The 27,358-nt window shown below is 33.0% G+C and overlaps 1 protein-coding gene across 4 annotated transcripts in view; it reads right to left on the minus strand.

Moving 5' to 3' along the window:
* Nucleotides 1-27,358, minus strand: part of Lrba (LPS responsive beige-like anchor protein) — a 683,057-nt gene that overhangs the window by 434,189 nt on the left and 221,510 nt on the right. For all 4 annotated transcript variants that reach the window (XR_013344428.1, XM_026384651.2, XM_077803581.1 and 1 more), the window contains exon 35: nt 15,808-15,872. Coding sequence is in view for 3 of the 4 variants with exons in the window: in XM_026384651.2 (XP_026240436.2) it covers nt 15,808-15,872 (65 nt within the window). In the remaining variant the exon portion in view is untranslated. The remainder of the gene's footprint in view (nt 1-15,807; nt 15,873-27,358) is intronic.

The raw sequence follows: 27,358 nt of genomic DNA on the forward strand, positions 1-27,358 counted from the left end.
TAAGTATTATCCATCAATGTTCTCAAGTCACGATACTACACTAAGGAGAGGAACTGTGACAGAGATCATAGGTCCTACAAAGCATGGACTCCTATTCGGTCCTTTACATAAAAATATGTGTGTGTGTGTGTGTGTGTGTGTGTGTGTGTGTGTGTGTGTGTAAAACTTAGCTAGAAAGTAAGGCATAAATCCTCTCTATATTTTTCTAAAGTTTTACAAAAAGCAATATTTTTGCTTTTTGTAAAACTTTAGAAAAAGCGAAAATCTTTTTAAAAAAACTTTAGAAAAAGAGAAAATCTTTTAAAAATAAAAAGACTTTCTGCTTTTCTTCCACTTTTTCTTATCTTTATTAATCTCACATGCACTATTATAATCTGACTGTAAATTTCTGATAATTTCTCCTTTATACCCAGCCAGTTTAGAAGTTAATAAAATATCTTGACTATAATTTTGAGGTGACATCATCACAGCATTTTTCAAATTCTATTAAACAGTACACATTTAGGCATTAGATAAAAAATATTTCTAGTGTAATTTTTAAACCTGCTAATGAATAACTTCCTGTGAGTCTACAGAGAAAGCCAAGGTTTTCAAGAAAGCAGATGTGAAATACTAGTTTGTGCTTCTTAGGTTCCCTCAGGAGGCCTAAAACCACATCATGAATTTAACATCAATATATTGCCTCACAGCACTCAAACATTAATTGAATTGATTAATCAATGGCACACCACCTTCCCATTCCCCAATCAAGTAACCTCAAAATTATCCCAGTCTCCTCCCTCTTCTCTACCATATTCCTTCAAGCTCCAAAGCAATCAGCAAATCCTGACAATACTTCCTCTGTAATATTTCCAGATTTAATTTATGCTATTTCACAACCAATGCCCTAAAAATCAAAGCTTCATGATTTCATCCACATTATAACTAATTCAATCTTCTGAATGATTACACTGCTCTTTTAACATTTTTGTCCTTCTATCTTTTAAAACACAGTCAAACATCCTTTGTACAATCGTTACACTATACTGATGAGGCTAAGCACTGGAGAGAAGATTTACTTACATTCTAGACCTCTGGTGAGTTATGGCCCCATGTGATCCCATCTCCTTTAGTTCAGTCTAGGTAAAATCTGATACTTGCTTCTAGCAAACAAAATATAATGAAGACAAGGGCATTGCTATTCCTCTATGAGTTTACTTTATATGGCAATGTAGTGACACCCCCTCCTCCACAGAAAACCTTAACTAAGCTTCTCCAGAAATCTTCACCATATTGATTTTTGGACTATCAGCAAAAGAGTCTCTACAAAAGAGTTCAATATAGGTAAACTTCCTATTTTCCTGTTGTTCTATTTTACTTGGTCACTGGTCTGGAAGAAATCAGTACTCCAGGCACTGAACACACCTTTACTTGTTTTTCATAAACATTTATCCAGTATAGTAGTTTGTGTAAGTCTGTTTTCAAATTCAAAATGTGATTAAAAAAAAAAAAAAAGACAGCAGATACTTCACTCTTTGCTTTGCTAAGTCCTCCATCTTTGCACTACCTAGAAATTTTGTAGTAATCCTGGACTCAATTCTATGCTCTTTCCTCTATCCACATTATCTCATCTAGTCTTGTGACCTTAAATCTCACCCACATGTGCTACTCATTCCTAAGTTTATATCTCTAACCCAATGGCTTGGTCCCTGTGTTTCTAACTCATGTAACCAATTACACAACAAAAATCCATTTGCATACCCAATTGATATTTCAGAATTAATATTTCTTGATTTTTCCCTTTCCAATGCAGATAATTCTTCTCTCTTAATCAATACCTCTTTTTTTTTCTGGCACAATAAATAGCACTTGAGTCCACTCAAGTAAACCCTAGGAATAATTCTTGATACTCTCATTCCCTTACCTCCAAATACAATTAATGAAAGCAAGCTCTGCCACTTTAACTCTTAAACATATCATGTATCTATTTCTGTCACCATTACTACCACATCTTTCTAAGGTACCATAACTGTTGCCTATACTATTTCCTTACTACCTTTATTGATTTGTCTGCTTCCACTCTTACCCTATACGGCGCTGTCTTCTAAAAACATAAATCATGATGTTTAGAAAACTTGATATCAACATGCAAAAGAATGAGAGGGGTCCTTAATGCTATGGTTTGAATGTTTGTGCCCCTTCAAATTTCATGCTGAAACTCAATCTCCAGTGCAACAGTATTAAGAGATGGGGACTTTGGGTCATGAGGGCACTCTCCCTTGAACAGGATTAAAGCCCTCATAAGAGGAGCTTCACATAATGCTTGCTGCTTTTTGTCCTTCCAACTCCCACATTGTGCCACATGAGACACAAGATTCAAGGTGCCATTTTATAAAGCAGAGACCAGCCTTCACTAGACACTGAACCTGCCAACACCTAGATCTTAGACTTTCTAGCCTTTATAGCTGTGAGAAATATATTTCTATTATTACAAATTGTTCAGTCTAAGGCATTTAGTTATAGCATCATGAACAGATTAAGAAACTTACCTTGTGCCATATGCAAAATTAACTCAAATTGGATCAAATAGGGCTAGGGAGGAAGCTCAGTGCTAGATTACAAGGCCTTGGTTCAATCTTCAGCACCACCCCAAAAATAAAGGATCAAAGGCTATAATTATAAAACCCTTTGAAGAAAACAGAGAAAAGCTTTATGTTCTTAGATTTGGCAATGATTTCTTGGATATAATACAAAAAGCACAAGCAACAAAAGAAAAAAAAAACAGATAAATTAGACTATATTAAAATTTAAAACCTCTGATCACCAAAGGACAAAACCAACACAACGAAAAACCCTCAGAATAAGAGAAAATATTTGCAAATTATATATTTGTTAAAGAGTTACTATTAAGAATACAAGACCAGGAACAGTTTCCCAGTTACTCAAGTAAGAGGCAGGAGGATAGCCTGAGCTTAATGAGTTTAAGGCCAGCCTGAGCAGTGTATTAAGACTGCATCAATTACATAAAGAACTTCTATAAGCCAACAGAAAAACAATCCATCTGAAAACTGGGCAAAGTATCTGAAAAGACATTTTCTAAAGAAGACATAAAAAGGGGTGATAAACACATGAAAAGATTCTCTAAAACATCATTAACTACTAGAGAAAGGCAAATCAAAACAGCAGTGAGATACCACCCGCCCTCATTAGAATGGTGAGTAGCACCTTCAAAAACAAAAACAATAAATAAATAAATTTAGAAAGGATGTGTAAAATTGGAACTACTCTGCACTGTTGGTGGAAGTATAAAATAGTGCAGCCACTAAGAAAAACAATGTCTGTTTCTTGAAAATTTAAAACTATATACCTTGAGTTGAAGCAATCAGACTGGACACATACCCCAAATTAAGTGCAGGAACTCAAGGAAACATACCTATGTTCACAGTAGCATTATTCATAGTAGCCAAAAGTGAAACCGACTCAAGTGTCCATCACACACAAATAAGTAAATATGGTATATACACGTGGTCCCTGATTTGTTTTACTTCATGATGGTGTAAAAGTGACATACTTTCAGTAGAAAGCACAGACTTTTGATTTTCATCTTTTCCCAGGCAAGCAATATGAAGGAAGATACTCTCTAGTTATATTGGGCAGTGGCCTTGATGAGCAGCAGGGAGTCAAAGCTCATCAGCCACACTATCACAAGAGTAAATGATAAACATACTCTACAGTATACTATGTTGCTAGATATTAAAGGGATTTTTGATGACAATATCTCTCGATTTATAATCATAAATCAAGAAGCATCTCTATGTACAATAAGTTAATCCAGTCTTAAAAAAATATGACACAGGCCACAACATGGATGAATTTGTGAGATCATAATGCTAAGTGAAATAAGACAGACACCAAGAGAAATATACTGTATGATCCACTCATATCTAGAGTGTCATATTCATACAGACAGAAAATTGAATGGTGGTTATGAGGGGGCTTGGAGAGGGAAGAATGGAGAGTTTTTGTTTAATGGGTTGAGTTCCCATTTTGCAAGATGAAGAGTTCTAGAGCCAGACATGATGGCATATGCCTGTAATCCCAGTGACTTGGTAGGGGCAAGAGGATCACAAATTCATAGCCAGCCTCAACTCAGAAGGCCCCCAAGCAACTTAGCAAGATCCGGTCTCAAAATAAAAAATAAAAACTGATGCCAATGGGGTCGGTGGTAAAGTGGCCCTGGGTTCAAACCCCAGTACTAAAAAAAGAAAGAAAAGAGAGTTCTAGAGATGGACAATATAATCGTACCTAATAATGCCACTAAGCTGTGCACTTTAAAATGATTAAGATAGCTATGTTAAGCATATTTTACCATCTTTGGTTTATATAATTTTTAATTGTTGATGGACCTTTATTTTATTTATTTATATGCGGTGCTGAGAATTGAACCCAATGCTTCACACGTGCTAGGCAAGTGCCCTATAGCTGAGCCACAACCCCAGCCCATATTTTTCCATCTATTTAAAAATAATTTTTAAACAACATTAACATTAAATGTTAATATTAAAATTTTAAAAAACATAATTCACATCATGCCACTCCTCTGTTTAAAACTCTACAGTGCATTCTTAATAAGATTAAATCTAAATTTCTTAGCACAGCATATATGATCTGAAAACTGAATACTTCACTGATGTTTCCAAGCCTTATTACTCTCTTCCGTGTTCATCTGTTTTAGTCATGCTGGCCTTCAATTTGTTTTTAGTAATACACAAATACTGTTCTCTCCTAAGAACTTTATTCTTGCTTCCTCACCTCAAAATATTAAAGTCAAGTCTGTCTTCTCCAAAAATATTTTCTAATCATTCTGCATTGGTCTTTTGACACAGATTTTCTCCTCTTCACTCTCATAATATTACCTTATTTTAAAAATTAAATAATTATTTTATTATATTGTATTGTAAATGAGAATATGGAAGTGATATTCCCAAATACAATACAAGCATTACTATTACTATCTGTGTTGTGTTATTTACTTGCTTATTATTTGTTCTCTCCTCTATGACAACACAGTCTTAAATAGAGCTACATTTTCAGACTCCAAAACAATACTTATAACATGGTACACACTCAACAAATAGACTAAATGAGAGAAAAGAAGGTCATAAACAACCTTCCAATTTTTTTAAATCATTTCGTTACATCCAAAACTATTTAAACTTGAATTCAAACATCTTCCTCTTGAGGAATATAAATATCATTATTTTATGTCACTCATACCTAATACTTATTGTATACATAGCATATATTATACTTATTTATAAATTATTCTATAAAAGAGTTACTAGTATTCACTGTATGTTGTTTTCCCAACTGGTTAGGAAGTCACATCTTTCACTTTTTCTTCTTTAAACAATCACAGCAACTAAGAGGTACTGTTTGGATAGGCTATATTCAATCATTATTTATAGAAATACTTAGAACAAAATACTCTTTAAGTATAAATTTAAATAAGCAATTAACAGTAAAACCCTATAGCTTTTATATTAGAATAAAAAGGAAAGTTAAGTTTGAAATATTTTTACTGAATAATACAAAATGATAACTATCTAACCTTATTCATTTAAAAGTATATTATAAAAATTGATTAGGAGATATATATATAGTATATATATATATATAGATATAGATATATAGATATATAGTATTTACTAACAATACTTTCATAGAAAATGGAAAACATATATTTTCCTTCACATTTTACAAAATGGTTTTAAATCAGTATCTTAGAAGGTCCTGACTACATAATCTCTATTTTAGTTAGAAATATAATTTATCTTTCCATTAAGAAAAATATAAAAATGACTTCACAAGTTAAACTAAGTCACCTACATAGTATTTTTGGGTTTTGGGAGTAGTTGTTTGGGTATGTTGTTATTGTTGTTTTATTCTTTTAAGGGGCCAATTTTCCTTGTCAACATGCTTACTTTCCTAATTATGAGGATTATACAGTTTTTTTAGCAAGTAAGATTTTATCTAACAATTGCACAAACTATTCCTTCAAACAAAAAATTAAAAGTAAACAAAGCTAAAGTTTTAATAAACAAGCTGTCTCATAATGTTGTGTTTACTATAAATAGATTAAGTCTCTAAATACAGAGCACAAAATGGTTCACATATTTTAATATTAAGAAGAAAACCTACATATAATTTATGCCTACAGTGCAAGGAGGATTAAAAAAAAAAACCTGCTTGTGTCAGCCTTAGGAAACAAACAGCCCTATCAAGTGACCAACTGGAAAAGATTCACACTAGAGGTTCAATAAATAACAGTAATGATGACAACCATCTCCCATAACTGCATTACAGCACATTGTCCACATCTGATTACACCGTGGGTAAGCACCTCCACACATTTTCACCAAGAGTTTTCCAATATTATTGCTGCTTCCTGGGCTTTCTGTGACCCCTGATAGAAGCAACTGTCAGATTTTCACTACTAAACATGACCATTGATGGGACAGCAAAGTTACCATGTTACCATACCCTAGAAATGAGAATATGGAAGTTATATTCTTAAAGTGGTAATCTTCTTAACAGTGAAATTTCATTAGAATTAACCTCAGAGAATGGCCAAAAACCAAAACTGAGAAAAAAAAATGCTAAAGATTTCTTTCTCCACTTGAGACTATCACCTCCATAAGTCAACATAATCTTTATTCTTATAGTGAAGCATTATTTCCTAACTCTCCATGTACCTGCCTGCTTGCTTACATACATTGTTTCTCTCCCATCCCTCTTTCAGCATATTAAATAATTCAATACCACAAAAATGTTTAAATTGATGTTTCGCTACTCCTTTTTCTGAGTTAAAGCTTTCATTAACAACTTTGAATAAGAGAGAAAAAGGCTTTAACGTTATAAAATATACAAGATTAAATTCTTGGAAAAAACAGGTTGGTGACCAACAAAGGATAATTTAAATTTTTTTTAAAGGGCTTCCCACACATTTAAGGCCCACACCGATCTTTCTCAGTTGAGATCTAGCCCAAGTACTATCCAATTCTGGAAAACAATGTCATTGATTAGGGCGACTACAGTGTATCCATATTCTTTACTATAAATAAAATAGAAATACCAATGCTATATAAAATTATTTCTTTCTGATAATTCAAGAGCATAGTAATTTAATACAAATGTCAAATTGAATATGAATGTCACATAGCTGGATATCAACTTGTTTTTCCAAAGTTATTTTGCATAGTAACCCCTCCTAGAGCATTTCAAAACAACTCAAAGTATTACACAGGCCAGGATGGAAGCAAAAGGGCCAGTTCACAAGCTGACATATTCAAAATCAAAGAATCTTTCAGAAAGATGAAAGGATTTATTCTCAAGAATACACATGAAAAGAGAGGGAAGACAGTGATGTGTGGACGAAGTAATGTGTGGAAGACAGTGATAAGGAAAAGGGCTCTGCTGGGTCCCCACTTGGAATTTACCTCAGGGTGTTGTTCTATTGCAAGGTTTCTGCCACTTCCCATCTTCCCACCGGGTTCATTGCCCTTGTCCTCAGGACTTCATCAGAACTCACCCTTGGGATCCACTCACCACTCTATTCAACACTGCAGCATCCTGACTCAGACTGCTCCTAGACCCCCTCACCCCCATTGTTGACTTTCTCAATAACTCTCAGAGCCTACCAACATAATACCAACATTTTCATTTTGTATCTTTACAAATTAAATTAAGACTTGAGAGGAGGGGATATCTATTTTGTCCTTTGCTAAATTTCCAAAGCTCAGAATATGGACTAGCATGTATCTGTTGTACAGAAATATTTGCTGAATGAAGTCTGAAACACTTTTATGTTCATTTTATTTTCATTTAATGCTTCTCAGTTTAGATATTTTCCTTTTTATTCCTCTAATTCAACTCCTATTTTTGTACAATACTCATTTTGATTAATTTGTAAATTATTCCATTTAAATATAAACCATTTATGTATGTGCATGTATATGCAATATATTATATGTATCTTATATATTTTATATATTACATACACACACACACACATACACACATAGAGAGAGAAGATTTTTGTGATATTGCAATATGGAATGTACCATGTCAAAAAAAAAAAAGGGACAGAGACAGAGAGAGATATTACATAGCTAATAAGTGTGATCTATATACATTCTGTATCCAAACCATCATCTACCAAAGTCATATATTATTGGCCTGAGAAATAGTAAACCACAAGTCCTGTACTGACCTGAAATCCAGTGGAATCTGGTACTTCCAAGGGGGATCAAAAAGCTCAATGCAAATACAGAACCATTATTTTACTCCAATAAGAACAAAACAAGCTTAAAAATAAACAAAAATCATTTAAATATAAAATTCCATATTAAGTTTCCAAAAGCCACCATACACAAAATCTGTTAAAGGAAGTATATGCTATACTACTTAAAAACTATTGATCAATCAGAAAATTCAAAGTAAAAAATAATTTACCAGGCTGGGTATGTGGCTCAAGTGATAGCGCGCTCGCCTGGCATGCACAGGGCGCTGGGTTTGATCCTCAGTACCACATAAAAATAAAGATGTTGTGTCCACTGAAAACTAAAAAATAAATATTAAAAAAATCTCTCTCTCTCTCTTTCTCTCTCTCTCTAAAAATTAAAAAATAATAATAATAATTTACCATTGTTTTAAAACAAAACACATGATGAAATAAGAAACGTGTATTCTAATTAAGGGAAAAAATTTAATCCTTTCTGACAAGTTATTAAACTTAATCCTTTCTGACAAGTTATTAAACCTGCCCAAAATTATGAACATTAATTTAAATTTAAATATTCTAATCACTAAGAGAAAAGAACAGCATATACTCATTATCAACTTCCCACACAAACTCCTACATCAATTTGTCCCAGGGATGAAACAGAGAGAGATAATGAAAGTCTCTGTTCAACTCATCTTTGGAACAATGGCCTCTAACTCTACACAAAAAATAAGATTCTATCCAAACAACTGTTTATCACTATTTAATTGGAGTTTTTCTTACTTACTACACATATAATTTTAAAACTTAAATGAAATACATGGTTCAGCCAGGCACGTAGCAGTACAGGCCTATAATCCCAGTTATTCGGGAGGCTGAGGTAGAAGGAGCTCAAATTCCAGGCAAGTCTCAACAATTTCACAAGATCCTATCTCAAAAGTTAAAAAAGAAAAAATGAAAAGGGCTGCTTTGTTGCTCAATGGTAAAGTTCCCTGGGTTCAATCCCCAATACTGCAACAAACAAGCATGTGCTTAGGTAATACTCCAAAAGAAAACCTCTACTTTGATTCAAATTTTCTCTACCAAAAAAATGGTTTTTTCTTTTCTGTTAATACAAGAATATATTCTAGCCACACTGTTCACCTCTTTGACTATTACCCAAAACAGCAACAATAATGGCAAAGGGCTTCAGAATAAAATGAAATGTGTTTTGGCCTCTCTCCTTCTCTTCTATCCTCCTTTTTCCCTCTTGGTCTCCCTTCCATTCATTCCGCTCAGCCATTCCACAGAGATTGGTGGTAATCTATTCTATCTAGAGAACCAAAGGAAAATGCTAGACCTGCCAAATCAACACTCAAAGCAGAAATGCAATCTAAGCAGCTAAATTTTGAAAAGCCAGACAAGTACGTCAGTACTAGAAACATCATGTATTTCATGAGGGCTATTTATATATTCAGATACAAGCCTAAGTTACTGCTGGAATAAGGAGATGATACTCACTATCCCTCAAGGATAGTTAAGGGATGGGTCCAGCAGTGTATGGGATGATCTTCCCTTCCTGTGCTTTCCCAGGATGGGGAAAGAGAAGAGCCACAGCAGCAGATTGAAGACTAAAATTCCAGGTGGCCATGGAAGATCCTAAGATGTATTTTTAGTAAACTAAACGCAATACTACATTAGAATTATAGGATATTTTAATTACTTATGTATTTAAAATTACAAAATTCAAGACAAAAACATAGATCTTAAATATCTTAACAAGTATTATACTTTTAAAGTCAGGTTCCATAGCCTATTACTTCCATGATCTTTGACTATCAAAATTTTATGAATTATATCTGCTAAAGGAATAATGTCTATATTTCACTTTAAAATATAAATTAAACAGAAATAATGAGAAAAATTAAGAAAATTAGTGAGAATAATAACAGGAAAATTCATAGGATTCCTTGACATTTTAAATTATGATACTTTCATTAATAGGAAATCAGCATCAATTATTTAGAATTGTGGAGTAAAGAATAAAAGCAGGACACCAAAATATATAAAATATGTAGGATGTTTATCCAATGCTTCATTCCTTCTAAAAGATACAAGTAAAACAAGTGAAATTATAAGAAGAGTCTGAACCATCAACAAATCATGAATATCACAAAGTACTATCTCAGTGCACCTGCCAGGATCACAGTGTCTAGAACACCACCAGGAGTTTGAATACTTTCAAAGACATTTGTTGGAGGTACCACAAGCAGGCTAGCAAGAAAGGAAGCAACCTAGCAGCCAGATTCATTGCTACCAGAAAAATTAAGAATAATACTATATTAAAATTCTAAATTCTTTGCAAGTAATAAGCTCTCTATAAATAATAAAAATAAATAGATACAAAGGCAAAACATAAAAGCAAAACCAAATTTCAAGACTTCTAAAATTCACTGATGAATAACTGAATTATAAAATGTAAGCAACAGTGTTATTGGGATTAATTTAACTGAATACATTATTTAATTTCAATTAAATACATTATAAAGTAAAGAAAAAGCAACTAAAATAAAGTCAAATCAAGTACACAAATCAAATCAATTGAAGTCCAAGATACATAATAACGTGTACACGTAAATTACTATACCACTGAACCCTCAGATTTCACAAAAGAGGATCAAAGGTAATGGTGTTAATGCTACATTATTTTCTACTAAAGTAATGCTACAGCATAACACTCTAACAGGGAGCTTGAACATTCATTTAAAATATAAAGCTATTTATTTTAAGTTGTGCCTTTAAAAAACAATAAATTTTAGATCAATTACTTGCATATTTATAAGGTAAATCAATGATTCAAGATAGCAAAACATCCATAAACAAAACTATCCTTCAGGATTACCAGTGTTCTTTCCTATAAAATGTGGACATTTAACTTTTTAAGGTCCAATTCCCAGTACCAAAACAAAAACAGAAGAAAATACATTTTTTCCCTCTTAGCAAAGACATCAAAGATTGTGTCACTGATTATTACTTATTTTAGCTCTATAAATTCATATAAAATAGCATGCTGCACATGAAAAATGTCAATAATCAAACACAAAACTATGAAAACAATGTATTTATAAAGTATCTTATTAACAAGTAAGATAAGGGAAACGTTTCTACCAAAGAACAATTACTTGCGTCTGACCTAAGTAATTGATTCACTAATGATACCCTTCAACTCTGATAAACCTGATGCTATAGTCTGTCTATAAAGGTCTTCATGTTATTTACACTAATAAAACATTAATCAAGGGCCAAACTTATAGCAGTTACTCTATAAATGAGGTCAAGGCAGGTCAAACTTACATAATAACAAAAAGAAAAGGTTGGCCTTTGTAGTAAAAAGAAAAATCCGTATTACTATTCTTCTTCCCCTGGGATTAAGTCTAGTAGCTTGAATACTCCAAACTACTTCTCAAACACATCCATTTCTACACAGAATCATTTAACATCAGGCACTGAATATTTAACTGAAATTTAAAAACCGTTTATTTATTTGGAAAACTAAATCCACTGATTTAGAAAAATAAACAACTGAGTTTTTCCTTTAAGTATATTCTGCCCTTAAATATAGAACAAAATTTCAAATACTAGGTCCACTATTTCACTAATAAATCTTAGTTTTGTTTCCAGCATTGTTTATTTCAAATATTTATTTAAAAGACAGAAGCTAGCCGGGAGTGGTGTTGCACACTGTAATCGCAGTGGCTCAGAGGTTGAGGCAGGAGGATCACTAGTTCAAAGCCAGTCTCAGCAACTTAGCCAGGCCCTAAGCAACTCAGAGAGACCTGGTCTCTAAATAAAAATATACAAAAAAGAGCTGGGATATGGCTCAGTGGTTAAGTGTCCCTGGATTCAATCCCCAGTACAAAAAAATAAAATAAAATAAAAGACAAAGGCTGTGTGCTTTCCATAGGCTAAGAAGAGTAAGATAAACATAGATAAGAAATCAAGAGAATTATGATAACACCTGATATAAAGATGTTATTTCAATAATTATTTGTATAATAAGGAATAATGGCAATAAGAAATTTTGAATACAAGTATTTGAGAATAACATGAAGTTCATTTCTTTAGAAACTGTAGAATGTTTTCATAAATGTAAAAAAATTATTTTATACATATTCTTTTCTTTTGTTAAAAACAAAGAAATATAGGGCTGGGGATGTGGCTCAAGCGGTAGCGCACTCGCCTGGCGTGCGTGCGGCCCGGGTTCGATCCTCAGCACCGCATACCAACAAAGATGTTGTGTCCGCCAAAAACTAAAAAATAAATAAACATTAAAAATTTAAAAAAAAAAAAAAAAAGAAATATAATTTGATTAATGTCAAGATATCAATTCCTGGTGAAGTGGCACATACCTGTATTCACAGAGACCTGGGGGGAGAAGGAGGCAGGAGGATTCCAAGTATTAGGCCAGCCCAAGCAACTTAATGAAACTCAATCTCAAAACAAAAAATAAAAGGGTTGGGAATATAGCTCAATGGTAGAGCACCCCTGGGTTCAAACCCCAGTTCTAGGGGAAAAAAGAGGGGGTAAATATATATTTATTTATATATATTTATATATATATATATATATATAAAATGCATTTATAGTGAAGGTGGAATGTTGTTTAAAATGAAAAGTACTAATAATTCAAATTAAAAATATGTAAACAACATATGTACATAAAAATATATCATTAAATACTGGTATTTATTGAATTTGCCATACAATTTTTATGTACTCCTAAGTATGAACCCACTGAAATGAAAAACTTTTAAAAACTCCAAGCAATGCTCTTAAGAGTCATGATTCACAATAGCCAAGACCAGAAACAACCCAAATATCCATTAACAAATGAATGGTTGAGTAAACTATGATATACCTAGGAAATGAAACAATATTTTTTGAGGGGGAATATACTGCTACAACATAGATGAACCTCAAAAACATGTAAGAGGCTTTGGATCAGTATACCCCAAAGATCTAAAGAGTAAAAGCTTGGTCCCAAGGGTGGCAGTATAGTGAGAAGTTCCGGACTATAAAGAGATGAGACCTTTTGGAAAGTCCCTAGGTCACTCGGGGCATGCCCTGGAAAGGGCTGTGGGACACCACTCAACCTGTCTATCTCTGCTGGTTAGCGGGAGATGTGAACCCAACTTTGACACATACTATATGGCCTTCTAACCATTAGGTGAAGCAGTCAAGGGATGGCCCTCACCAAGCCTACACTAAGCTGTTTGTTCTCTGAACCTCTAAAACTGTGACCTAAGTAAACCCTTTCACTCCATAGAGTCAATTTCCTTAGACATTTCATTACAGTAATGTGCAGCTAACAATCAAATGCTAGTTACAAAAAGACCATGCAGTGAATGATTCCAGTTACAAGTTTCAAACAGGAAAATCTAAATAAAATAGATTACTAGCAAGCTAGGGCTAGAAGAAGAGGGAAATGGGAAGTGACTATTAACAAGGTTTTTTTTTTTAAATGTTTATTTTTTAGTTGTAGGAAGACATAATACTTTTATTTCACTTATTTATTTTTATGTGGGACTGAGGCTTGAACCCAGGGTCTCACACACGCGAGGCGAGCGCTCTACCGCTGAGCCACAACCCCAACCCTGACTATTAACAAATAGGTCTTCCTTCAGGCATGATGAAAACGTTCAATAAAACAAGAGTAGAGTACTAGTCACTTATTCATTGAGAAATATTTATTGATCACCTCCTACTTCCCAACTATAGACTACACTTTAGCTCTATTTCTTACATGAATCACTTGCTACAGTTCTTGAATTCAATTGGGACTCCTTTCCTTCAACCTATCCTAAATATTTCTGCCAGTAATCTTTCTAAAAACCAAATTTCGTGACACTCTTCCACATAACATCTGCCACAGACTTCATAACACCTTTAGATAAAAGTCCAATTATTCTGTGCTAGGCCTTTTGTAATCCAGATGCCCAGTCAACTCCAAAACACATTCCCACCTAACAGGACATGCAAGTGTGCGTACACACAGACACACAGACACACACACATACACACACACACAGGAACACACACAAAAACATCTTTTTTTCTTTCTGACATCACAATGGCTTCAAATATTCTGTTCCCTGTATTATGAATGCTTTTCACCAAACATACTCCAATTTATCCATAACTCCTATTCTTCTAATGTACAGATGATTAACCAAATTCATCCTTGAAAACTTATCTCAAGAATCATGCTCAAAAAAATAAAAAATAAAATGTGCTCTGATTAAGTTTTAAGTGATTCTTCCATACTAAATTGATTTCTCAGTGTGAAAGTACCTTGCACTTCTTTGCTTCTATCACAGCATGAATCATTATAATTGCAGGTTCATTTATTTGTTTCTAATACTAGCTTATACCTGTAATCTAAGTTAAAAATGTTACAATTCTAAGTGAAAAAAATAGTATTATTTAAGATCAAATGAAGCTGATTCATTTCTACTTACCCTGTAATAAAATGAACACCTAAATTCCTAGTTATTAGTTCAAACAGTTACTACAGTCATAGGATCAATCCAAAACATCAGCCAAAACTCTATAAAGAAATATCCCTGAAACAATAACTTTGCTGAGGACACTATTTCTAAGGGCAACCAGTCATACCTTTCAACCTCTACTCTGGATTTTCAACGTCAGCTACCTCAAAACAAAACATGTAAAAGGCTTTGGATCAGTAAACCCCAAGATATCAATGTGGTCAACTCATCATTTACTCAGTTTATTTTGATCTTTTAATTCTTTCACTCAAATTTGTTTCCCCTCATTTATTTCTTTTCATCTCTGTACTTTTTTTTGCTTCTTTTTCTTTCCACTGAATTTTCTTTCTTTGAATTCTTCTGTTTATGCTCTTTAAATGGAATGATACCTACTTATTCACTCTCTTCCCTTTCTTATCACATCAGAATACAAAATAAAACTTGTTCCCGGGCTGGGGATGTGGCTCAAGCGGTAGCACACTTGCCTGGCATGTGTGCGGCCCGGGATCGCTCCTCAGCACCACATACCAACAAAGATGTTGTGTCCGCCGAGAACTAAAAAATAAATATTAAATAAAATTCTCTCTCTCTTCTCTCTCCTCTCTCACTCTCTCTCTAAAACAAAACAAAAAAAAACTTGTTCCCACTTCTCCTTATGGTCAGACTATAATAAAAGCAAGACATCACAGGCATCTAATTATGGTCTCTATAAACATAATACAACTTCACAAAAAGTACAAATCTGACGTTTCCTTATATCTGCAAATAGAGTAAGCAGTTTACTTTTGCAAAACACCCACATTTCTTGAAAGATAAAGACCGGAATCTTATCAATCAGTATGTAACCATGAAGAAAATTATAAAGTTACTAAATGTCAACATATTTGTAATAATCAATATATCAGGATTCATTACAGTACTGACTGCAAAAAAAAGAGAACCCCAAAATATCAGTATTTCATATGGGAAGAATATAACATTTTAAAGCAAAATATAAATGGATATAAAATAGATTACCTTCCTTCATTGACAAGTTCAATAAAAGCAAGACCTGCATTCTTCTGAATAGAATTCTGCCACTCCTAAAAGACAGCAAAAAATAGCTGAAGAAATTTCACTCAATTATTTCTTTTAAAACAATAGTCATGAAAAACATCCCCACATCAATCTTATACCTTAGTTTTTAAAGGAAAAGTTCTATAAAACATGTTGCTTACCTCGCACAGCCCTATGAACACACAAAGATTGATACTGAAAAGTATTAAACAAGCAAAGAGTAACTTTATTTGGCATAAACTAAATGAGCCTACCCACATATATCTTGCCCTTTTGTTCTATATCATTATAAACTAACTTAATTAAAATAGTTGGGAGTTGGATAAAAAGGCAATAAGAAAGGCAGTTAAAAAAAAAAAAGAAAAAGAAAAACCCAAAGACAGATTTTTTTGTTTCATTAAAAAAAAAAGACATACATTAACCAAAATGAAGAGAAGAAACAATTTAGTTCAAACACATTAGTAAATACAACATATTTTCAAAAAAAAAAAAAAAGATGACTAGTAATTGGGAAAAAGACAAGAAAGAATAGTGAATTGTGTTGTGAGCTGGAAAACTAATTTATTGCCCTCGATATTAGCTTTATATAAGTCTATACCTATTATTTTATCCATTAGCATTTATCCACTGAAAAGATATATAATTAAAAGCCTATAAGTCAATCAGCAAGTGTAACCAAATGAATTCTACAATTCTTATCTCAACACATACATAAAACAAGCATTAATATAATAGGGAAAAGCTTGCATTGATTGAAATAGACCGAGAATCAAGAAGTGCCAATAAAGGTAGCCATGTATGTATGTGTTTATGTCTACAAACATACACACAAACTCATGTACAAATCTCTTTTTAATGAACTGGAAACATAGTTTTATGTATGAAGTGTTAAGAAATATGTTTCTTTTTAAAAAATTATGATTAGTGATTGACAAAAATAAAAATAATGAATTGTGCTAGAACTACAGTGAGCTGGAAAACTGTATTTCACTGCTCCATAAATACATGGCATAAGACTATAACTATATTTTTACCCATGAAAAATTTAGCCTCTAACATTAAGATATGTTTCTTAGTACCCCAAAGCCCTTTGTATTCTAACTATATGATACCTCTTAACTTATCTTTTCATTCTCTCATAACACCTAAACAATATGAGGCTTAGCTACTAACCATTGTTCACCATAAACTGGGTTATATTTTCTGAATATAATAACTTTTAAAATTTTTAAATTCCATGTAATTTTAAATTAATATCTTTCTACTTCATTTTTTTTTAATCACAGCCTTTTTTCCCATTTTCTCTTTTTATACCATTTTTGTTCAATCTTCATTTGTGTTTTGAAAAACCCAACATGGCTATCAGAAATAAAATGACTGCATGCCATGATTTTGTTGAATAATTCCATTTTATGAATAGTGTAGGTATGATCACGCTAACAGACATGTACGGTAGAATGAAAAATGAATATGTCTAGTAAAATGAAAATCAACTTCAAAGTCAGGTAGACAATGGAGGGTAGGTAGTCTCTGACTGATCTAGCAGAAGAAAGTAAAGCAACATATTATTGAGGAAAGACTAGGTGGTCATGAAATCTGTGTTCTGATTCTGATTCAGACATAATAGGATATGCCCTAGGACAGATAACACTACATTTCCACTTTATACATTCCCTCACAATATTTTCTTCCAGGTACAATATTTTATTATCATTTACTAACAATTAGAAATTCATGATTCAAAGTCTACAATATATTATCTCTCAAAATCCGTAATTGCCATACACTGAAACTACAAAACACAGATTCTAAATTTCTTTCACTAACATAAACCAAATCAAACATAAAATAGAAATGTGAAACTGATTAAAAATCCTTTTTTTTCCAACAAAATGAAATTAACAAACTGGTAGTTCAAAGAAAAGTAATCAAATTCCATGAAAGAATATACCCCTGAAAGAGAAGCACAAGCCACGCCTTCTTCTTCTCCAAAAGGTACTGGGAGGGAGATGAAAATAAACAAAACTGTAGATACGTTTTTTGATCTTGGTACAAAGAGGCTCACACTTCATTTCCCAGGCACAGCACAGTGGCATACCAAGCTTCAAAGAGTTATCCAAATCTAGTAATGCATAGGAACAGTAGAATAAAGACAAATTTAATGGCAGATGGACCAAAAAACAACCTGAGCTGTCTCATGCCCTAGGAAGAGTGAGAAAACGCTAGAAGTTTATAGAAGTAGCTTAGAGTTTAAGGGGATGAAAAGAACCAACTGTGACCTTTGTAGGCAGGCAGAAAGTTATCGAATGGGAGCATGATACCACCAGGAATGCAACAGCCATAGAACAGAAGCATTCGCTCACTTCTCAGCTTTCTTATCTAACACGCACTTCTGTTGGAAAGCCATTTGGAAATCTAATATAACACCAGAGAATGGAAAGACAAGACCTGAAATTGAGTGAGTTTTCATTCAGATCACATAGGTTAAAGGGGTGGGGGGGAATCTCAAAATGGAGATGAAAGAAAAATATGGTGAAAGTTATTTCCCTTACTAGAAAATAAGAACTTAAGAAAGAATAGAAGAACTAGTTTAGCAAATGACAAATTATTGCCTTAGTCATTTTCCTTTTCAAAGAATCTACTACCAGAAACAAGACAAGGAAGCTCCCTCTCACTACTGTTTTTCAACATGATTATGGGAGTTGTGGATAATGCAATAAGACAAGAAAAGGAAATTAAAAGTATTATGATGGGGGCTGGGGTCCTGGCTCAGTGGTAGAGCATTTGCCTAGCATGTGTGAAGCAAAGGATTCGATTCTCAACACTGCATATAAATAAAGAACCATTGACAACTAAAAAATATATACTTTTAAGAAAAAGTATTATGATGGGAGGAAGTGTACTATTTTTGTTTACAGAAGACATGATTGTCAACATGAGAAATCCAAAATAACTGACCCAAACACTTCTGGAACTAATACATGGTAATACAAAGGTTGTAGAATACAACTGGAATTTGAAGTAAAAACAATACTACCTCTATCAGCATCACATAAATATAAGAAAATACTAAATAAATTATGTACAAGATCAACATGAAAAAATACAATATGCTCATGAAACCAAAGAAGAACAAATAAATATGAATGATATTCCATATACATGGATAGGATAATTCAATATTGTCAAGATGTCAGTTGCTCCCAAATTGATCTACAAATTCCATGCAATTCCAATCTAAATCTCAGCATGTTATTTTATGGAAATCAATAGACTGATTCTAAAGTTTAAAGAGACAGACATAAAACAGTTCACATAATAGTGTAGGAGAAGAATGAAGGTGGAGGCTTAACATACTTGACTTTAAAACTTACTATAGGCTGGGCAGGTGGCACATGCCTGTAATCCCAGCAGCTCGGGAGGCTAAGGTAGGAGGACCGTGGGTTTGAAGCCAGCCTAAGCAATGGTGAGTTGCTTAGCAACTCAGTGAGATCCTGTCTCTAAATAAAATACAGAACAGGGCTGGGGATGTGGCCCAGTGGTTAAGTTCAATCCCAGTACCATAAAAAAAAAAAAAAAGAAAGAAAAGAAACTTATTATAGAGGCTGTGGTTACAGTTCAGTGGTAGACTGCATACCCAGCATGTATGAGACACTAGGTTCAATTCTCAGCACCACATAAAAATAAGTAAATAAAATAAGTGTAATGTGTCAATCTACAACTAAAAAAGAAAAATTTAAACACTGCAGCACTTGTCAACTATAAGTGAGGCACTTGGTTCCATTCCCATAAAAATAAATAAAATAATGGAATTATGTCCATCACTAACTTAAAAAAAAAACACTTACTACAAAGCTACACAAATCAAGAAAGTATATATTCAAAATAACAGACGGACAGAACAATGGAACACATTATAAGGCCCAGAAATAGACGCACATAAATAATGAACTAATCTTTGATAAAGGAGCAAAGGCAACACAATGGAAAGAAGACAGTCTTTTCAATAAATAGTGGTGAAAAAACTAAACATTCACATGTAAAAAATGAATTTAGATAAACATCATTCACAAAAATTAACTAAAAATGGATCACAGACCTCAATGTAAAACTATAAAACCCTCAGAAGATAATCGAGGAAAGTCTAAATGACGTTGGGTTTGGCAATGATTTTTAAATACAACACCAAAGGCATATTCCAGTGGAAAAAAATTAATCTTATCAGTGAAGTTAAGAATTTACTTCTAGGGGCTGGGGCTGTAGGTCAGTGGTAGAGAACTTGCCTTGGACATGTGAGGTACTGGGCTCGATCCTCAAGACCACATAAAAATAAATAAATAAAGATATTGTACCAGCTACAACTAAAATAAATAATAAATAAAAAGAATTTACTTCTAATAATCAAATATTTCCTCTTTACAAAATATAATGCCAAGAGAATGAAATAAAATATTTGCAAAATACATATCTGATAAAGTGCTATTACCTAAAAATGTACAAAGAACTCTTAAAAGGCAAAGATAAGGGGGGAAAAAACCCTATTAACCAATGGGCCAAAGACCTTAACATACACTTCACCAAACAAGAGATATAAATAAGCATATAAAAGATTCTCCATAGGTTATGTCATTGGAGAAATGCAAATTCAAGCAACAATGACATATTAGGATACTTTCATTAGAATGGCCAAAATCCAGAAGACTGACACAAACAAATGCAAACAACAGAGCTACAGGAAACTTCATTCAACAGTTGGTGGAAATGCACATTGATACAGTCACTTTAGCTGTGTTTTATGATCCAGCAATTGTGATCCTTGGTATTAACCCAAAGGAATTAAAAACATACTAAACAACCTCACAAAGAAATGTTTAGCAACTTTATTGATAAAAGCCAAACCCTGAAAACAATCAAGACATCCTTCAGAAGATGAATATATCAACTGTGGTACAAATCAGATAATGGAATATTATTCAGCATTAAAAAGAATGAGCAATAAAGCCCTTAAAGGCATGAAAGAAACATAATAATACACATCAATAAGGACAAGAAACCCATTTGAAAGTCTACATCCTATGATTGCAACTGTTATAATATTATGGAAAATTAAAAATATGGAGAATGTGAAAAAAGATCAGCATTTGGAGGAGGAGGAAAAGAAGGAATCAATCAGGAAAAAAAGCAAGGACGGGGGATGGAGTATAGCTCAGTGGTGGAGTGCTTGCCTAGCACATGTGCGGCTCTGGGTTCAATCCTCAGCAACACATAAAAATAAATAAAAGCATTATGTCCATCTACAACTAAAAAATAAGTTGAAAAAAAAGCAAGAATCATTAAGCTGTGAAAGTGCTCATCATATAATGTAATGTTGAATATATGCCATAATATTTGCACAAACCAATAGCATGCACAACACTGAGAGTGAACTTTTAATGTAAGTTATGGATTTGGGATAATAACAAGTATGTCAGTGTAGGTTTAGCAGATGTAACAAATATGCCCCTCTCGTAGAGAATACTGACAATGGACAAGGTTAATTAAGCATGTATATACATAAGAAACTTCTGTATGTCTACTCAATTTTGCATGAATCTAAAATCACTCCAAAAAGTTAAGTACACATAAAAATTTAATTGTAAAAGTATTTATTAGTGCAATTTTTCTCAAATCCATTTTTTATGATCTAAAACTATACTAGGTACAAATTTCAAACTCCATATGGATAAATACCAGCTGAAAAGACACATATTTTCAACAAGCAAATGTCATTTTTATTTAATTTCATTAGGTACACAAGCTTCTACTTACATATAAAATCGTGAAGTATGCAATTTAAATTCAACAGAGATTTTAAATGTCAGTGCTGAAGTTAGATGAAAAACTAGTTAAAATCAGTACTGTATAACTATCAAAATTTAACCACATAAAACACAAACTACACTTGATCTGAAAAATCACATAAAATACATTTTTTTTCTTTTAAATTTTAAACAAATTAGGGGGTTGTGGCTCAGTGGTGAAGCACTTGCCTAGCATATGTGAGGCACTGGGTTTGATCCTCAGCACCACATACAAATAAATGAATAAAATAAAGGCACATCAACATCTAAAAATATATATTTTTTTAAAAAATGAGGCATGAAGGTACATACAGAATAGAAAAAATACCAGTTTTTATAGAAGTTTAGAAATTCAAATTTGTCACTCTTTCCATTCTTGTTTCCTCAAGGATAGGCATATCTATCATACCTATAAACCCTCATTTGTTAATTGTCAGTAAGTATCATATATTGGTATAGAATAAAAAACAGTTTACAATTTCACAGTAGAAAAAAATTTGATCAGGAATAAAGTAAAAAATATTACTTATATTTTGGCTACAGTTATAAAAATAATATATAATCCTCAAAGAAACCACTGGGTTTTCATTTCTCTATAATCCACTTCTAATTATTAATGATCACCGTTTAATAATATGCCAAGTATTAGATATATAAGTTCATGCTGATAAGAATTAATAATGCATATAAAAATAATTTAAAGCCCATCAGAAAAAAATCTTTCAATTTGTTTGATAATCCAGATGTTGTTAAAAACCAACAACTTTTCTCCATAAAAATACATTCTACAATAATACATAATAATACATTCTCTACAGTAATCTGTAGACGTTGCCAAAACCAAAAACAATATTCATTAATCATGCTCTCCTAAGGCATTTTTCTCCACTTTAGAAACAATTATCAAAGAAGGCGTTAGTCTAAACAATTTCATAAACCACAGCTCAATATAACCTTTAGTGAGTTTTAATAGTTGAAAGAAAAGCTTAATGATCATCATCTTTCATGATCATTTCAATATTTCATCATAGTATTTACAATTATATACTGATACAAAATTCAGAGTACATTTAAAGTCTTGGTTATCCTTTCCCCAGAGGTACTGATTTAAAAAAAAAAAATACGTTAAAAGCCTCAAATCCAACCACTAATGCAACTAAGTAATTTCAAAACACATTTCAGCACTTTAGAGAGGAAGAACTCAAAAATCAACAGTGAATAATTTCATACCTGTTCCTAAGCTGTATTTAATTGATTATTACTTCCTAAAGCCATAATTGTTGACTAGTCAATTTTTACTAAAATATACTCTTAGCTTACTAATGTTCTTAAGTAATACAACAAGCTACTAAATATTGTGAAATCTACAGAGTTCTACCAAACTTCCAATATGTGCTTTTGGTGTAAAAAGTCTTTTGTTTAATAGAAAAATGAAGACTTCATTAATAACATTCTCCACAAATAATCATAGTGGAAAAATACCAATAAATGTATTGTATACAATTATTCACTTAAATTATTTTAATAGAATCCTAATTTCCTTAGAGATTAACTTCATTGTTTACTGCAAAATAAATAACCTCCTGAAACATACTATGGTGTCTTGAAGGTACTATATGAAATTACCTAACCTTTAAAATTAACTCCCAAATATTAGCATATTCCAAAGCAGATAAAATCAGGCCATTGACAGACAAGATTCACTATGCAGAATCCATTCTACGGTCACTAATTTTGTCAAACCATCAAATTAACACTGAATGCAGTATTATTTTATTCTGGTGAAAAGGATTCTCTCTAAACTACCTGTTATTCTTTTTATTTACATTTTTCTGATGATTAATGATGCTAAGGATTTTTTCATGCACATTTTTAGGCATTTATATATCTTTTGAGAAATATCTATTCAGATCATATGTATATTGTTGCTAATGAGTTTTGAGTTCATTATATATTCTGGATATTAATTCCCTTATCAGATGAACAGTTTGAAAACAGTTTCTCTTGTTCTATAGTGTGTCTTCACTCTGTTGTTTCCTTTGCTGTGCAGAATATTCCTAGTTTGAAAGATCACATTTGTCTATGTTTTCCTTTTGTTGCATGAGTTTTTAAAGTCTAATCCAAAACAGCATTGCCTATACATTTCAAATGTTTCCCCTGTGTTTCATAATTTCAGTTTTGCATTTAGTATTCTATCCATTTTGATTTGATTTTTATACCCAGTGAAAGACAGGTACCTCTTCATTTTGCAATTGAATATCCAGTTTTCCTAGCACCATTTATTGAAGACTAACTTTTCTCCAATATCATTTGGTGCCTCTGTTAAAGGTCAATTGGCTTAGATGTGTAGATTTATCTTGGGTTCTCTATTCTGTTCCAATGGTCTGTGTATTGGTAGTATATTTTAAGGTAAAGTATTGTTCAGTCCCCTGCTTTGTTCTCTTCACATAAGATTCAGTTGGTGATCTGGGGTCTTTTTAAGTTCCTCATCCTTTTTTTTTTCTTTTCAATTTTTGTGAAGAATGTCTGTAATCTACAAATAATTTTGGGTAGTACAAACATTTTGTCATTGAAATGTCATTCACTTCCTTGGTTCAACTTATTCCTATGTGTGTTTTTTGGTTTTGTTTTTGTTTTTGCTTTTGCTTTTTTTCTTTTTATTGCTCCTATAAGTGAGACTGTTTTAATTTTTTTTTTTTTTAGTTGTCAATGGACCTATTTTTTATTTATTTATATGTGGTGTTGAGAAACAAATCCAGTGCCTCATACATGCTAGGCAAGCACTCTGCCCTAGGCCAGAACCCCATCCTGAGATTGCTTTCTTGATTTCTTTTTTAACAAGTTCACTATAGAGATTTAAAAATGCTACTGATGGGGCTGGGGTTGTGGTGAAGCAGTAGAGCGCTTACCTAGTGCTAGGCCCTGGATTCAATCTTCAGCACCACATATAAATAAATGAAATAAAGGTAATGTGTCCAACTACAACTAAAAAACTAAGTAAATATTTTTTAAAATGCTACTTATTTTTTAATGCTAATTTTGTTCTTAATCGTTATTGATTTTATCAGTTCTAAAAGATTTGTTTATTTGTTTTTGTTTGTTTTTTTAGTACCAGGGATTGAACCCAAGGGCACTCAACCACTAAGCTACATCCCAGCCCTATTGTGTAATTCTTTTAGAGACAGGGTGTCACTAAGTTGCTGAGGGCCTTGATAAATTGTGAGGCTGGCTTTGAACTTTCAATCCTCCTGCCTCAGCCTCTAGAGCTACTGGAATTATAGGGATGTGCCGCCATGTCCAGCTCTAAAAGTTTTTTGATAGAGTCTTTAGGTCCTATATATATTAAATCACATCAACTGCAAAAAAGAGATAATTTGACTTCTTCATTTTTTCTTTTTTTCCTCTTACCAAATTGCTCTAAGACATCTACTACTATGTTGAATAAGAGTTGTGAACAAGAACAACTTTATCTCATTACACATCTTAAATGAAACAGTTTAGGTTTTCCTCATTCAATATGATATTAGCTATGGGTTTCCTATACATCACCTTTAGTGTGTTTACGTCTGTGCCTTCTATACCTAAGTTGTTGAGGGTATTTATCACAAAGGGATGCTGAATGCTTATTCTGCATCAGTTGAGATATTATGACTTTTGTTCTTTATTCTGTTGATGTGCTTTAATATGCTTACTGCTTTGTTTATGTTGAACTACCCTTGCATCCGTATGAGAAATACCAAGAATCTCTACAGTATGGTTTCTTTTAGTGAGTTGTTCAGCTTCAACATGTTTCTTTTTTATCATCTATATCTCTTTGTTGAATCTCATTCATACCAGTTATTTTCCTAATTTCTTCTGAACTATGTGTAGTCTCTTGTACCTTTTTTAAGTTTCTGAGAATCATCATTTTTAATTTTTTTTTTCAGGCAATTCAACAATTTCTTTTTGGGAACTGTTCCTCAAGAACTCAAGTTTACTCTGGAAGTGTCAGATTATTTTGCTTTTTCATGGTTCTTGTGTCCCTACATTCATATTTGTTCAGTTGCCTCTTCAGAGTGACTTTTTAAGTACAAGATGTTCTGCTGATGATGTGGCTTAGGGGGCCAATTGGGTAGGCTACAATGGCTTTGGTCCAAGGTGGGTGCATTATAATCTCCACATAACTTCTTCAATTATAAATAATGTCAGCCACACTTGCAGGTGATTCGGTAGCCTAGGTTTCAGGGGTTTGTAAAAGTGTTCCACCAGCTAGGAAGAAGCTATCTTAGATGCTTTAGGTTTGCCAGCATCTCTAAATGTGGCACTCATGTCTTTGGGTGACCAGCAATTGTAAATTTCCATGTCTTCTGTCATGATGGGAACACTGTGGCAACTTTAGGCAGGTAAGAACAGGCTGGCACAGCAGCAAAGGTTAGAGTGCTCCTCAGTTTCTCAAAGCTATGTGGTATCAGAGAGGCTCTGTGGAATCAAATGAGCCCAGCACAACATGCCCAGTAAGGGGAAGGAGGGGGAACTGTCAGAGAGCCATGCCAATGCCTTCTCAGGACTTGCCTCCTGGAACCACTCCAAGTTAGCTATACTTAGCTGCATCCTAGGACCTCAAGAAGGTGGACAGGGCCACCTGACTGCTTCCCAGGACTGAGGGTGGGTGGACGAGGCTACCAGAAATACATACTTTTCAAGTGCACAATAGGTATCTTGCAAATATTATTCTGAAGAACCTCTAAATAATAAACATTCAAGCTCCATAAATACTATGAAAATAGAAACATGTATCAAAGCTAATTAATAAAATTTTGTTCTTTTTCTAAAGTGTTTTGACCTACCAAATCAAATTAACTCTATTTCTATTGACAGTAAAATATTCTCCTTTTAAAATAAGTGTCGATCTCAGAAACCAAGCATAATTTAAATTAAAGAAAGGAATGAAGGGGCTGAGGTTGTGGCTAAGCAGTAGAACGCTCGCCCAGCATGTGAGAGTCCCTAGGTTAGATCCTCAGAACCACATAAAAATAAATAAATAAAATAAAGGTGTGTCCAACTAAAAAATAAATATTTTTTTAAAAGAAAGGAATAAAGAAAAATTTAAGTGAATAAACTTCTAAACTCATATTAAACCATTTTGTTTACTTTTTAAAGGCTTGAGCACTCTTTGTTTGCTATTTCTTTCCTTTTTTTTTTTTCAAGATAGTGTCTTGCTATGCTGCTTAGGCTACCCTTAAACTTCTGGGCTCAAGAGAATCTCCTACCTCAGCCTCCCAAATAGCTAGTACTCCAGATACAAGTTAATGAGTATGCTTATGGCTTGCGTTCTTTACTTAAATATCCATACCAATTTTTAAGATGTTATAGTTATCTATGTCTTTGTCAAATAAATAAAATTGGATGGATGTAGCTCCAATTACCTAAAAAGAGGTGACATAAATACTATTAAAAGTTAAAGAAGGCCACAGAGGAGAGATCAAATGAGGAAGGGAAGGTAGTTATGCAAAATGGAAAAACACATTATGCACAGGGCAAAGGTCAAAACTAGGCAAAACTGTTCATAGTCAAGATACAGTACTCTTATGTGCTCAAAGTAACTATCAATAGCTTTTCTATACCGTTTGTACTTTGTGTCAGCAGTCTCTCAACAGCATGTAGACATAAACTTGAGTAACCACATACCAGTA

Source organism: Urocitellus parryii, chromosome 10 (genome assembly GCF_045843805.1).
Source record: "Urocitellus parryii isolate mUroPar1 chromosome 10, mUroPar1.hap1, whole genome shotgun sequence".
Classification (NCBI taxonomy): domain Eukaryota; kingdom Metazoa; phylum Chordata; class Mammalia; order Rodentia; family Sciuridae; genus Urocitellus; species Urocitellus parryii.